Raw genomic sequence first — 14,624 nt, 5'->3', positions numbered from 1 at the left:
TACAGTTTTAAGTTATTATGTTCGGCCTTTGTACTAATATGGAAATAATGTTAAGAAAAACGAGGCACGTGCATCATTTTTCTTCCACGTTTCTTTGCATGTGGAGCTTTATAAATCCTTTGAACATCATTTTAACGAAGAATATTTCGCTTCCATTGGCATTTCTCATACCAAATATACAGAAATCTAATTAATGGGAAGTCAAAGTCATAAACTTAGGGTATTTATTTATTATATATATAATATAAGTTGGCATAATACAACATAGTGCATTGGCAGCAGTTAGAAAACCGCAACGCATGCAGGAGAAGGAGTAGACATGGATCAGATTTGAACTGTCCCTTAAATTTTGAAATATATAAAAAGATAAATACTTAAATATATAAAGAAAGTGAAACCAAATCAATGCTAGCTTCATAAAACGTGTTCCATTCTTCAGTAGATGGTGGTTCTTGAAGTCCTTCGATCTCCTTTGTTTGGACACGTTCTTCATTTCCTGAAAAGTTCACCACATGTACATGTGCATAAGCTTATATTATTAGTTTGTAATATGTAATTAAGAAAATGAGAAAGTTACCACGTTACATATATGAATGCATCTTAAATTGATAAAGATTTATAGGGATTCATGGAAGCCCTACCAAATAACATTTTAGTCGTGGTGACGACGACGAGGGGGAGGTGGACTGTGATAGTATGGAGGTGGAGGTGACTTGTGGTAAACTGGGGGTGGTGGAGAATGGTATGGGTAGTGTGGTGGTGGAGGTGGCCTCTTATAGTATGGTGATGGAGGTGGTGGATATAGTTCATGATGGGGTGGGGGTGGTGGTGACTGGTAATCTCGTGGTGGAGGTGGCGGAGATGATTCCTTGAAGGGTGGTGGGGGTGGTGGGGACTTATAGTAATGTGAAGGAGGTGGAGGAGAGGAGTCCTTTGAGGGTGGTGGGGGTGGTGGGTTCTTATAATATGTTGAAGGTGGTGGAGGAGAGGAGTCCTTAGTGGGGGGTGGAGGAGGAGAGGAGTCCTTTGGAGGTGGTGGAGGAGAAGAGGAGTTCTTGGGAGGTGGTGGTGGTGGTGGAGAGGAGTCCTTAGGAGGTGGTGGTGGAGGAGAGGAGTCCTTAAGGGGTGGTGGAGGAGGAGAGGAGTCCTTGGGAGGAGGTGGAGGAGGTGAGAAGTCCTTAGGAGGTGGTGGAGGAGGAGAGGAGTCCTTGAGAGGTGGTGGTGGAGAAGAGGAGTCCTTGGGGGGTGGTGGTGGAGGTGAGGAGTCCTTAGAGCGTGGAGGAGGAGGGGAGGAGCCCTTCAGAGGTGGTGGTGGAGGAGAGGAGTCCTTAGAGGGTGGTGGAGGAGGGGAGGAGTCCTTAGAGGGTGGTGGAGGAGGGGAGGAGTCCTTGGGAGGTGGTGGTGGAGGAGAGGAGTCCATGGGGGGTGGTGGTGGAGGAGAGGAGTCCCTGGGGGGTGGTGGAGGAGGAGAGGAGTCCTTGGGAGGTGGTGGAGGAGGAGAGGAGTCCTTGGGAGGTGGTGGAGGAGGAGAGGAGTCCTTGGGGGGTGGTGGAGGAGGAGATGAGTCTTTCAGAGGTGGTGGTGGAGGAGAGGAGTCCTTAGGGGGTGGTGGAGGAGGAGAGGAGTCTTTGGGAGGTGGTGGTGGAGGAGAGGAGTCCCTGGGGGGTGGTGGAGGAGGAGAGGAGTCCTTGGGAGGTGGTGGAGGAGGAGAGGAGTCCTTGGGAGGTGGTGGAGGAGGAGATGAGTCTTTCAGAGGTGGTGGTGGAGGAGAGGAGTCCTTAGGGGGTGGTGGAGGAGGAGAGGAGTCTTTGGGAGGTGGTGGTGGAGGAGAGGAGTCCTTGGGGGGTGGTGGAGGAGGAGAGGAGTCCTTGGGAGGTGGTGGTGGAGGAGAGAAGTTCCTAGGAGGTGGTGGCGGAGGCGATGACTTATAGTACGGTGGTGGGGGTGGTGATTTATAGTATGGTGGTGGTGGAGGAGGAGAAGAGTCTTTGGGTGGTGGTGGGGGTGGGGGTGGTGAGTTATAGTGTGGTGGTGGTGGAGGTGGGGGTGGTGACCTTTGTGGCTTATTGGGAGGTGGTGGGGGTGGTGATCTCTGTGGCCTAGGAATTGGTGGGGGCGGTGGCCTATACTTGTGATGTGGAGGTGGAGGAGAACGACGATGATGGTGATCCCTATCATCTTTGTCATCCCTATCATCTTTGTCATCCCTATCATCTTCGTCATCCCTGTCATCTCTATCATCTCTGTCATCCCTATCATCCCTATCATCCCTGTCATCCCTATCATCCCTGTCATCCCTATTAGTTGCCAAGGTGAGAGAGCTCATTGTTAAGAGAAGAGTGAGAATGACCAAGGTAAATAGTGATTTCATTTTCTCCCAAACTTATTCCTATTGCCAAAGGCTTTTTGATTGTGCTACTACAAAAGCTTATGTCTCCCTTATATAGTTGTCTGATGCATCATCTTCCAATACTCTATTGCTACTATGTATATACAATTGAAAAATGATTCTTTGACAAATATTTTGTTGACAAATTTAATAAAGTTGACAAAGTTATTAAATATAATTTTTTTATTAAAGTTATAAAATAAAATAATAAAACTTTAGAGTTTTTTTTACCAAAAATGATTGTTTGTCAAAGTTTATTAAATAAAAATTTGTGAAATTTTTTACCAAAAATGATTGCTTGTCAAAGTTTATTAAATAAAAATTTGTGAAACTATCATTTCTCATATAAATTTACTCTTTCGCAGTTAAAATATCTACAAAATACCAATTTAAAACTCTTAGTTAATAAACTAAATAATATATTACACTGACAAACCCTTTTATGTGTTTTCACGTTGCACTTAACAGGTTTCTCATTCTTTCCATAATCTCTCTTAAGGTACAGTGAATTTTATCAAGCAAATTAAACAGATTTAGTGTAACTAAATAACACATGTTAGTGTATTATTTGTTTAACATAATTAAAGGAATTACATACGAAAAAGAAAAGAGAGAGATTGCAAGAAATGTGGAGAAAACACAGAAATATCAATATAACTTACTCTAAACTAAAAAGTACGATGATATTTTTTATTTATAAATAGTTTTGAAACTAAATTTCATGCTTAGTTAAATATATTTAATATCAAATTTTTTTTATATTATAGTGTAACATCCCAAAAATTACAAATATTGATTAGATAACTTTTAATATAATTTTTAAGACGGCTAATAAATGTACATTATATATATATATATATATATATATATATATATATAATTTAAAGATAATGTATTACATTATCATGGTATGTACAACTTCTCTGGATTGACAAAATAAGCACAAAGTATAATTATCAACCCCTAACTAAATGAATTAAAAAGTTAATTACGCATGCAAATATGATATCTAATATTTGTAGATTTAATTTATATATGATTGTCGAAAGTCTTATATTAATTATAAATAAAATTAATTTATAGTGTATAAGTAGATATAAACATCATCTTAAATTAGTTTTGAGATTTAATTAAATTTAAAATTCACTTTTTAATATGATATCTATATTTCCTCAATGTTTTCTAGTCAAATTTGTCCTTTTTTGTAACAAATGTATTAAAAATCTTCGTGAGTTATTGAGATAAGTTAATAATTTTGATTGAAAAATAGTGTAAATAGATTTTATCCCTGTAGATGGTAAAATATGTGTAAAATGTGAGGTAGACTGGTTATAGTAGTTTCTTGCTTGGACCAATGTAAAATGATAGCCAGTTAATAGGCAGTAAATTAATAGTAAAGTTGACATTAACCTTTTTCTTTAAAGAAAATAAACCAACGTTAATGAATTTTATAGATATTTAGTCAAATTGAATAATAAGTATTCCTAAATTTAATATATGTACATATTATTCTTTAATTTAATTTTTAATTATTATTTAAAATAAATTACTAATAATTATTTAAAACTTAGTTAAATTATTTTAGGTTATTCTTCCACACACATAATCACTATTAAGAGTGACAAATGAACTCTTCTTTACGAGAAATGTCCAAACTCATTTGAATTTTAATAGAAAATTTTTGTATAATCAACAAGCAAGAAACACACTCAACAATTTACAATATAATAACGAACCTAAAAACACACAATCGATAATTTTTTAAATCATTTTAAGCATTTGTTGATTGCATTTTGATCTCATAAAATGTTTGTATACTTCTCTTTTCATGATTGCAAAAATTCTTGCAAAGATTGAGATTTATACTCCTTTATAGTGATTTAAAAACGCAATAATAAAATAAATATTGACATGTATAATCGATTATATTATTTTATAATTGATTATTTCAACATAATTTTAAAAATATACATTAATATATATCTGAAATAAACGATCATTACATCATTTAATTGATTAAGCATGTTTCCCATTATATGTAAAATCTAATTTAATTGATTATAAGCTATGATGCACAGATACGATACGTGTATCGGATATGACACGTATCTGATACGTCGATACGTTTATTTTTAAAATAATAGGATACCATACGTGATAGATATGTGATATATGAATAATGAAAAATATATAATAATTCTTACAAACATAATAAATATATGATTGTTAATGTGGGAATCCAAATTTTCTAATTAGAGACCAATTATTTTGGTAGTCAAAACCTTGTAGCTAATATTAGTGACCAATTTAAAAGTCAATTTATTATTGAAACTGTTTTAATTATCAATTTAGAGACCGACTATAATTTTTTGGAACTATTTTAGTTGTCAATTTAGTCACTATATAGTGACTAATTACTTTTTGTCATTAAAATTGGTCACTATTCAAATATTTTATTATAGTGTACTACTACTTTATAAATTAGATACTTCATTGATAAGTATCGTTAGAGTATCGTAAAGTATCGGACACAATACGTGTCGGTTACAGATACGTGACCACCCAAATTGAAGTATCCGTGCATCATAGATTATAAGAAAAACAAAATCTTGAAAATATTAAAACTGAGAAGCGCTATATTTTAAATCAACTATTTTCCTGCATAATCGATTATTATTGGGCTTATAACTTTCTAAAAAATAATTTAACCGATTATGTAATTGATTAAAAATGCCAAAATTTTATTTTTAATTTTAATAAATAAATAAAAATGATAAAGTTGATAGGGTAACCAAGAATTTGCATAAATTTAAATAATTTATTTTACAGTTAGTTTTATTGGTCCAATCTTCATTTGATGTAATTGAGACTATCAAAGAAACATACAACCTAACAAAGGTGTAGAAAAACTAAACTAAACCTAACTAAAAAATGTAGGGTAAAACTTTTTTTAGGTAAAGTGAAACTTGTTTACATCAAACTATTTACAATGTATGAAACTTGTCTCATAGTAATAATAAGAGAACTTTGAAAGAGATAGGTTGGTTACCAGCCATTAATGCACTTATTGAAATGTTTTACATATATTACGTAAACGAACATCGGTATTGTTTTCTATTTCAATTTTTTATTTTAAGTCAAAACCAATTGATTTTTTTAAAGAAAAAAAAATCAAATTTACTTCGAACCTTACCTAGTTCAAGACGTATATTAGTGAGAGTTTTTCTGTCAGTAAATTTTTTAACTTTGATAATTTATATTATTTAATTGAACAACAGTTCTTTGATCAATAGTAATTATCAATACGAGTTCCTATTTATATACAAATATTATTATAACTAGTTTACATGACTCACAAACATTATTTACTAAAACCTCACTCCAATGACTTCTCTCTAATACAATTAAATTATCTAAAAATCTTAACAAAGTTTTACTAAATCAATCATCATGTTAATAAACTTATTTGATAATCGACAAACTTTGGTTATTAATTAGCTTTTATTTTAATATTATTTTATAAAAACTTTATGAATTGTTTTTCCATAGATATAATTGGGTGAAATGCTTATTAATATTAGATGATTCTTTTACCATTAAAACTTGTCAAAAATTATTTCCACTAAAAGAGTTTTAAATAAAATAGACTGTGTATTGCATATATTTATAGATTTATCTATTTATTCATTAACATCTATCCTTAATAAATATTTTTTACTTTTCATCTCTATATTGATCATTTAATATATTTTATAAATTTTTTAAAAATATTTATTTCGTAATTCCTGTCCCTACTAATTGATTAAAATAAAATGTATCCAAATATTTAAAATGCAATTTTATACAACCACTTTTAAATATTATTTTTTTCAAAATACACTTTGAAGAGCTGATTCCAAAAAAAAATATTTTTTTATTATAGTATTCACATAGTTTACTTTGTTCAATATCTTTTCGTTTTGAAACATATATTATTACTTTAACTTATTACTTTAATTTATCGTTGTTAAAATTATTTAATAAATATCATTAATGAGTATATTTAATTTTCCATTAAACATAAATAAGTCTATTAAACTTATTTGATCTTACCAATGACTTTTTGGTAAAAGTTGAACACTAGAATACCCTTACAAAACTGAAAAACCAAAAAACTAGAGTTTGATAGTTTTGGCAATAAAAATATTTTCTGGTCATTTTTATAATCAATTAATTAATATAACTAAACATCAACGAAATGATTTTTTATAATACAGTGTCTACAAAATATATTTTAAAGTATCTAAATTAAAAAATATATTATGTATATATTCTTAAAATTAATATAAAATGTAATGATATTGTTATAGTATTATCTACATATTTATTCTTTTATGTCATGTTTTGGTTTCAGAATATATATTATTAACTTAAAATTATTGGATCTATTAAATTTATTTGACATATTATCAACGACCATTATAAGATTTAAGTCTTCAGCAATGTATTATATTAATTCAATCCTTTTTGAATTTGATTAAAAGGATATTTGCAAAATTCAACTCTATGAGATTCATGAAATTTATTTTAAAATTAATATTTTTTTTTCATTGATGTGTTTAAGTTTTGAAATATCTGCAACTAATTATAACAACAAATTTAGTTATTTTTATAAGTTTATTGAAAAATAATTTTAATATATATTTTACGAAAAAACGATTTACGTAAGAAAAATGTTGTATATGATGTTGAAAGAGAAAAAAAAAATAACAAACGAAAAATAATCACAATCTACAAATTTGATAATGCACGAAAAATAACTTATTATTTTCAGAAAAAGTGTACTACATTTCAGTTTATATCTCGGATAGTTTTTTTTTTTCTGAAAACAATTAAAATGGATGAAAACATTTTTTTTACTAAAGATGCTATAATTTGGACAGTTAATTATTAGGTGTAATCGTTTTTATTTGTCCCAACGCAAATTATTTATTTATTTTTTGCTAAATTCATTCAATGCTCCACATTATAGTTTAATTTAATGTGCAATTTATTGCGATTATTACTTATCATAAAGTTAGGTTGTAAAAGATTATTTAAAATGGAAAATAGAAATGTATATTGGAATATGTATAATGGTGACCTTTTATTTATCATATCTTAATTTTAAATTATATATTATTATATACTTAAAATTAGCAAACAAACTTGTATCGTAAATATTATTAATGTAAATTATTTCATTCTCGACATATAGTAATATACTGCAATTTTTTTAAGCAAAAATATTTAATGGGTTAAATATGTTTTTTTTTCTTAACTTAAAATTAGTATTAGTCTCTTTTCAACATTTTGGATCAGTTTAATCTTCTAATTTTATAAATGCATAGATTTAATATTTTAATAAAATTTGTTAAGATTATCTGAAGTTTCAAACGTGTTTCTTATAATATTTGAGTTATTTACATAATTTGACACATCTCCATTTCAATGTTAGCTGATAAATTGTTTATATTGTTGACACATTTTCGCTTCAATGTTAGTTGAAAAATAAATTTGAAACGTCAAATAAATTTAACAACATTTGATTAAAATGACTAAACTTACACATTTACAAAATTAGGAGACTAAATAGGACTAAAATTTTAAAAAAGAATTAAATTCTAATTTTCACTTATTTAAAATTAAAAGAATAAAAATATATTTAACTCATATTTAATATACATTCATTTGTCAAATAAAGTGAAGGATGCCATAGTTAGGTAACAACATACCCGATTTTCAAAGTTTCCTACAGAATGACAACCCAACAAAGAGGCAAAGTCCCACAAATGAAAAATTCTTATGGCGAAGACCGAAACAGTTAAATTATGTTGGTGATTTTTTCTACAAAGTAAATAAGGGTAAAATTGACATTACCAACTCTTAACTATTTATTTTTCATCACCATTTGCATCAACATTGGCCTAAACATGAAACATGATCAAAAGTACCACACTTTTTACTCTTGTTCTATATTCCACTTTCCTTATCGTACATTTACAAGGACAAAGTTTTTCGGTACTGCTTTTCAATCAAAATTTTAAATTAATATCAGTATAGTTCATGATGTTTTTTAATGTACACATTACCAAAAAAAAGTTGAATTCAAATTAAAAAAACGTATTAACCACACATATCTGAGGTGTTTATTATATTATTCATCACAATTATTATTTTTCTCCTTGCTTTTATTTTGGTACTATTGAATTTTGTATTTCACTGTCTAACAATAGAATCACATTAGTACACAGACACTCCATTTTCTGTATCATTGTTTGTTAACTACAAAAAAAAAGTCAAAAGTCTGAATTTATTGATGTTTTATAGTTGATTTTATCGACAAATCAGAAAATTCGTCGTAAATATTAATAATTTTTTTTTTCTATTCTTCGTTTTCATTTTCATTTTCTATTATTGTTGTTCATCACTATCGTCCAAACTTGTTGTCACCGTTCACCACACTTTTGACTATTTTTAATCTCTTCCTTCTCCACTTCCTCTTCGTCCTCTTCTATTGTTAAGATCAATTATACTTAAGCATGAAATGAATTTGTTGCATAATATTCATCATACTACAATGGTATTTAGGTTATGGTTTTCCTTTCTCATCCTTTAGTCATTTGAGTATAATAGTTGTGAATCATTATTAGTTAGCAAAGTGTAAAATTATGTGTTATGATATAAAATGCGAAAGTCAATGTAATTTGAGGGTGAATCAATGCGAAGGTAGCTTCAAAGGTTTCTAGAGCATTGTCATTGATAGGTTATATAGGTGAAAGGAGCTTGGAAGTCAATGTAATTTTGTTATTCACGTGGGTTTCATATCACAATAATAACGATAAAGAAAAATATATATTGAATGGACATTAATGGTCCTGCACTAAATTTGAGGTAGATGGAATATTATGATATTACAAAGAGAATTTTGAGTTAAATCCTTACGTACCAAACTCCAACATGCAACCACGAAACTAAGTGAGGTAATATAAGTTTGTTATATTACTTAATAAATTAAAGATATTTTAATAATTTAAAATAATATATATATATATATATGACAACAACAATTATGGAGATAAATACAAGGATAAGTACAAAAAACAAGGACGAATAGACATATACTTTTTCATCTCGGTTTCCATTTCCAATTTAAAATTTGAACATTATTTATATGTGTACTTAGTCGAACTTAAAATTTTTTATCAAGATCAAAACAACTTATGGATTTTTAGTCATGGATAATCTCTTAGTAAAATTGAAATTTTGACAAATTTTTTCTATCACCGATGGTTTGTATTCGTCAGTAATACATGATTTTTGTATAATGATAATATTTAAAAATTAGACCAATTTACCGAAAAAGAAATATTTTAAATAGTAAATTCGGAAAAAGAAATATGATTATTTGTGTACTCTTTATTAAAAATTTTAAAAATTTAAGTAAATAAATCTGTGTTAAAATTATCTATTTATATCTCATTTTTTCATATTAAATATAAAAAATTTGTTTACAAATCATATATCAAATATTTGTCAAACACTTACATGCAAATAAATAGGTTTTTTTCTATAATTTTTTTAATGAAATTTAAAAAGTGAAAAAATAGTGAAACGAAAAGAAAAGAAAAGAAAGATGGTTTCCTTTCAATAAGAAGAATATATACAAAACTTTCAAAAATGTAATATTATTAATGTATTAATAAAAATTTAATTTGTTCCTACACAAACATTCCATAAGAAGCTCTTCTCCTTTCGCGATACTCAAGCTTAAATGTTACCCAAATTCCATAAGAGATTTTCTGTGTTCGATTTCGATCACTCTCCAAAAACTTTTCTACTTTCCTTAATCGTTGAAGTCACACCTAGCCATATTATCTCACTTGTTTCTACGTATTTCAATTTAAATGTAATGTTGTGATGTCTTGATTTGTAACTATTTTATATTTTGTCATGTAATACTCTTAATACAGTTCATATTTAAATTTGATTTTTTTTTGTTTGGATATAATTTAATTTAACAAACAATTAAAATATATATGAAGTATACCAAATTTATTCTTAATTATATTTTCTCGGAAGCAAGTAAACATGCAAAAGCTGTAATTACTGGACGAGTGCGGTTTATGACAACTTAATAGTAGGTCTGATATGCTACATTGTAATATTCGAGTTTCTTTTTAACATATTACGTTATTTCAACTACATTTTTTAATTTGATTAGTAGTATATTCGTAAAATTCAACTTTCCGGATACCATGCTTAAGTAATAAACTTAAATAAGGTTATAAATGCGCTATTTTTTTTTATTTCATTAAATATTAATTGAATATTATTAGCATTATTAACTCTAATTGTTAGGCGTATTCATTTTCCACTTGTCGCAACCAAATTATCTTTCTCATTTGTTAAATCCATTAAATGCTCCAAAGGTAATAGTTTGCAGATTGTTCAAATTAAAATAAACTAACAAATGGTTATATTTCAATTATTGGGTATATTATTTATTAAAAAATAAAAATTTGAAAAGGAAAAAAAATCAATATATATATATATATATATATATATATATATATATATATATATATATATATTACTAATTTACGTTTATCTATATATAGTTATACACAAATCCTTATTATTGTTCATAATATTGACTTTTAATATTTTTATTATAGTATATACAGTTTGTTATCATCTTTTAATTTTAAAATATTAAATATTTAATTATGATGGTATAATGATTGTCCTTTATATAAAAATATAATTTTTATTAATTATACCGTTTGATTTAATTAGATTGATTTGCGACTATTTTTACAATATCACAATTATCACTAGAACAATAATACGCTCCTCTGAGTGGAGTTTTTATAACATTTAATAATATGGGAATCCAAATAAAGTGAAAAATGTCATAGTTAGGTAACAATAAAGTTTGCTATTGTAAACGAATAAAAAGGCAAAGTTTCACAATTAAAAACACATACTATCGACTATTTAATAAGAAAATTTGTAAACATCGATCAATTTTAGTGGCCAGTAATTTTTATTAACTACAGTGACCAATTTAGATATCAATTTATAAAGCTAAAAATTGTTGATTACTAAAATAGTTATTATTATACATAAAAAATTATAATCGGTCACTAAATTAGTCTTTAAAATTAGCTATCATAGTTTTGGATAACAAAGAAAATTAGTCACTAAAAATTAGCTACCTAATTTTTTGTTACCAAAATGAATTAGATTCTAAATTAATCTCCTATTAACTAATGACCAATTTAATGACCAATTATAATTTTTTGTTTATAATAGTAACTAATAATTTTTAATTTTGTAAATTGGTATTTAAATTGATTATTATAGTAATTAGTTATTTTTTATTTTTAAAATTGATTTCTAATTAAAAATTTGTTTGTAGTGATATTTATAGCTCTCAAAATATAAAACTAAAGCTTTTGGTGTTGTTTACATCAAAGGTTAATGTCAACATTACTATTTACTACCTATTAACCGGCTATTTTTCTATATTGGTCCAAACACGAACTACTATAATAAATGTGTACCTCACATTTTGCAAATATTTTATACACGTCCTATCATACATATGGAAATATGTATTACAATTATTTTTCAATAAAACTAGAAATTTAATTATATATACATAAACATTTGTACAAGAGGACGTTTACAAATATTTATAGGTAAGTACTTATATAGTAAAATCTTGATAATTGTAATATTAGGTTTTTAATGTTAGAGTTATGATGATAAATTAAATGGAAAATGAATATATCTTTTAATATTTGTAAATAAATTTAAGATTATTTATTTTTCATTTATTTTAAAATGTTAATCCTCTAATACGTATATATCTTGTGTTCTTTTCTAAAATTCAAGATTAGTCGTGCATCACTTTTATGATAAAGTTTTATTTGTTAGCAGGAAGTAGTGCCGGAAATGTGGACGAAATAATAATACATGAAAAGGGAACATAACATTGAGGGGAGAATGGTTCGAGTGGAAAAATTTTCATATAACTAAACTCATAATAGAATTATCAGCAAATATATCAAGAAGGTAAGGTCAAGATACTTAGTGTGGAAAAGATACAAGTATGAAAAATATACAGTAAAATATGTACATAAAATTTTCTACAATAATATTAGTGGGAAATATAATGATTTTTTTTTCTTTAAATTGGAAGACAAAAGCAATACCATGTGCAATACACTTGGAAACTAGTGTATAAGCCCAAAAACATGCATTCATGGTATACAATAATAACACGAGTTTGAAGAATCATATATCAAATCTTAAAATACTTTAGATTTTGGATATAGCAATGGAGAACTTCTTTAGATGTTAAATTAGACTTTGGTTAGGATGATAAAATACATGTATACGTGAAGTGGGTCATTGGTAGCTATAACCTAATAACAATATAAGAGATTTTTTTTTAAATGTTAGTTGTTAGTTTTTGTTAATGGAAACCCACAACCTCTCCCACTCATTCCTTTTAAGAGACCAAATCAATCTTATTTCTCTAAATTATTAGGAAGGAGATCGAATTCATGACTTTTCTTTCCCTTGCCTTCCATCTCCTACATAAGGGATAGATCCTACATTTCAAATATCTTTATGTGATATGATTAATAATATTACTTTAGGAATTTGAGGCATGTTTCTAACTTTAATAGAAGGCATGAGGATATAATTTTGTTTGGAGGATCAACAAATTGGGTAGCCATACGTAGATTACGTTGTAGTAAACAAAGCCTTTAACAATTGTTAATTTTTTTTTTTTTAAATCGGGTTTACACATGTCATTAATAAATGTTGAGAATAATTCAAGTGTGAGTCAAAGTCCCATATTGGATAGAAAAGACAAAATTAAACATTATATAAGAGGAAAGATTTATGAACCCGCATTACCTTAATGTTTTGGATTAAAAGTGGTATCGAATGTCTTACTTGTGTTAGACTACACACACACACACAAGTGGTGTCAAATGTTTTACGTGTGTTAGACTAATGTCACACACACACAAGTGGTGTCAAATATCTTATGTGTGTTAGACTAACGTGACACAAAAAAAAAGTGGTGTCAAATATCTTACATGTGTTAGACTAATGTGACACACACACACACACACACACAAACAAGTAAGAACATAACATGGACAAAGTCAAGAATATATGCAAACCTTAGAAACAAGGAGGAAGTGTATGTCATTTAATATTATTTTACTAATCAAGTGCAAATGGAGGTTGGCTATGGAAGATGAGGAACTACGGAAGGAAATTTAGAATTCAAATATAGGTTTTGGAGAAAATTGAATGATAACAGTAACCTACACACAATTAAGGTGGTGGAGTGATTTGAGGAAAGTATGTGGAAATGAGACAGATGAGAAGTGGTTTGATAGGGATGTGGAATGGAAATTAGGGACAAGTTGTAAGATTATATTTTGGGAAGATAGATAATTGAGTGGCTTGATGGGAATGGTGTGTGGAATGAAGGAGTACTTGGCTTGGGTAGGAAAAACCACGTATCCCAACCCTAATGGTGGAGTTAAAACAAAAATATCTAAATATGGAAAGGGAGGTTGAATGGAAGAGTTGTTATGTAGTGGGGGATGTCTATACTACTAGATCAGCTTATGAAAAGCTGCAATAGTAGTTAACAAGGGGACAATACTGCACTCTTCAGACTATTTTGGAAAGTTAAGGCTTTATCATCTGCACAACATTTAACATGAAGGGTAATTATGGGTATAGTGACAAATTAGAAAAACTTGAGATGTAGGAAATCCTATGAGGCAACAATATATGCATGATGCATGGTGAGGTGCATGAAATAAAGTGTCATCTATTTTTCACTTGTAGTATATCAACTATAGCGTGGAACACATGTGGTACAAGTTCAATACAACATAGACAAGCAGTGAATCACTTCAAACAATTTAGCATTTTAGACCTTTGTACCAAAGATAATATCATTTGGAAGTGTATAGTAGTGCAAATTAGTGATTTTACATCAATATTTTACATTATTTTCTTTCAAACCTCATAGAGGCGGTGTCCTTTTTGTAATAATGTGGACATATATTACATCGGTTAAATAAGTAACCAATGTAATATTAGGAAGCGGGAGGCCATTACATCGGTTATAAGCAAAATCAGTATAATCAACTCAATTTTTTTCATCTTC

At 28.6% G+C, this 14,624-nt stretch overlaps 1 protein-coding gene and 1 long non-coding RNA gene across 2 annotated transcripts; both read right to left on the bottom strand.

The window, feature by feature from the left end:
• Window positions 1-210: 210 nt before the first annotated feature.
• On the bottom strand, window positions 211-1,093 carry LOC114182714. The gene is made up of 2 exons (XR_003604174.1): window positions 642-1,093; window positions 211-496 (listed from the first exon to the last, which is right to left on the bottom strand). It is a non-coding gene; the product is annotated as an uncharacterized LOC114182714 (long non-coding RNA).
• A 25-nt stretch (window positions 1,094-1,118) lies between these two features.
• LOC114180790 (leucine-rich repeat extensin-like protein 3) lies at window positions 1,119-2,326 on the bottom strand. The gene is made up of 2 exons (XM_028067081.1): window positions 1,297-2,326; window positions 1,119-1,177 (listed from the first exon to the last, which is right to left on the bottom strand). Exons 1-2 carry the CDS (start codon window positions 2,324-2,326, stop codon window positions 1,119-1,121), a joined length of 1,089 nt encoding a protein of 362 aa, XP_027922882.1.
• Between the last annotated feature and the right edge of the window lie 12,298 nt (window positions 2,327-14,624).

The sequence above is a fragment of the Vigna unguiculata genome, chromosome 4 (genome assembly GCF_004118075.2).
Source record: "Vigna unguiculata cultivar IT97K-499-35 chromosome 4, ASM411807v1, whole genome shotgun sequence".
NCBI classification, from domain to species: Eukaryota; Viridiplantae; Streptophyta; class Magnoliopsida; order Fabales; family Fabaceae; genus Vigna; species Vigna unguiculata.
The sequence above is the reverse complement of the archived record's forward strand: the minus strand, read 5'-3'. Positions and strand labels throughout refer to the sequence as shown.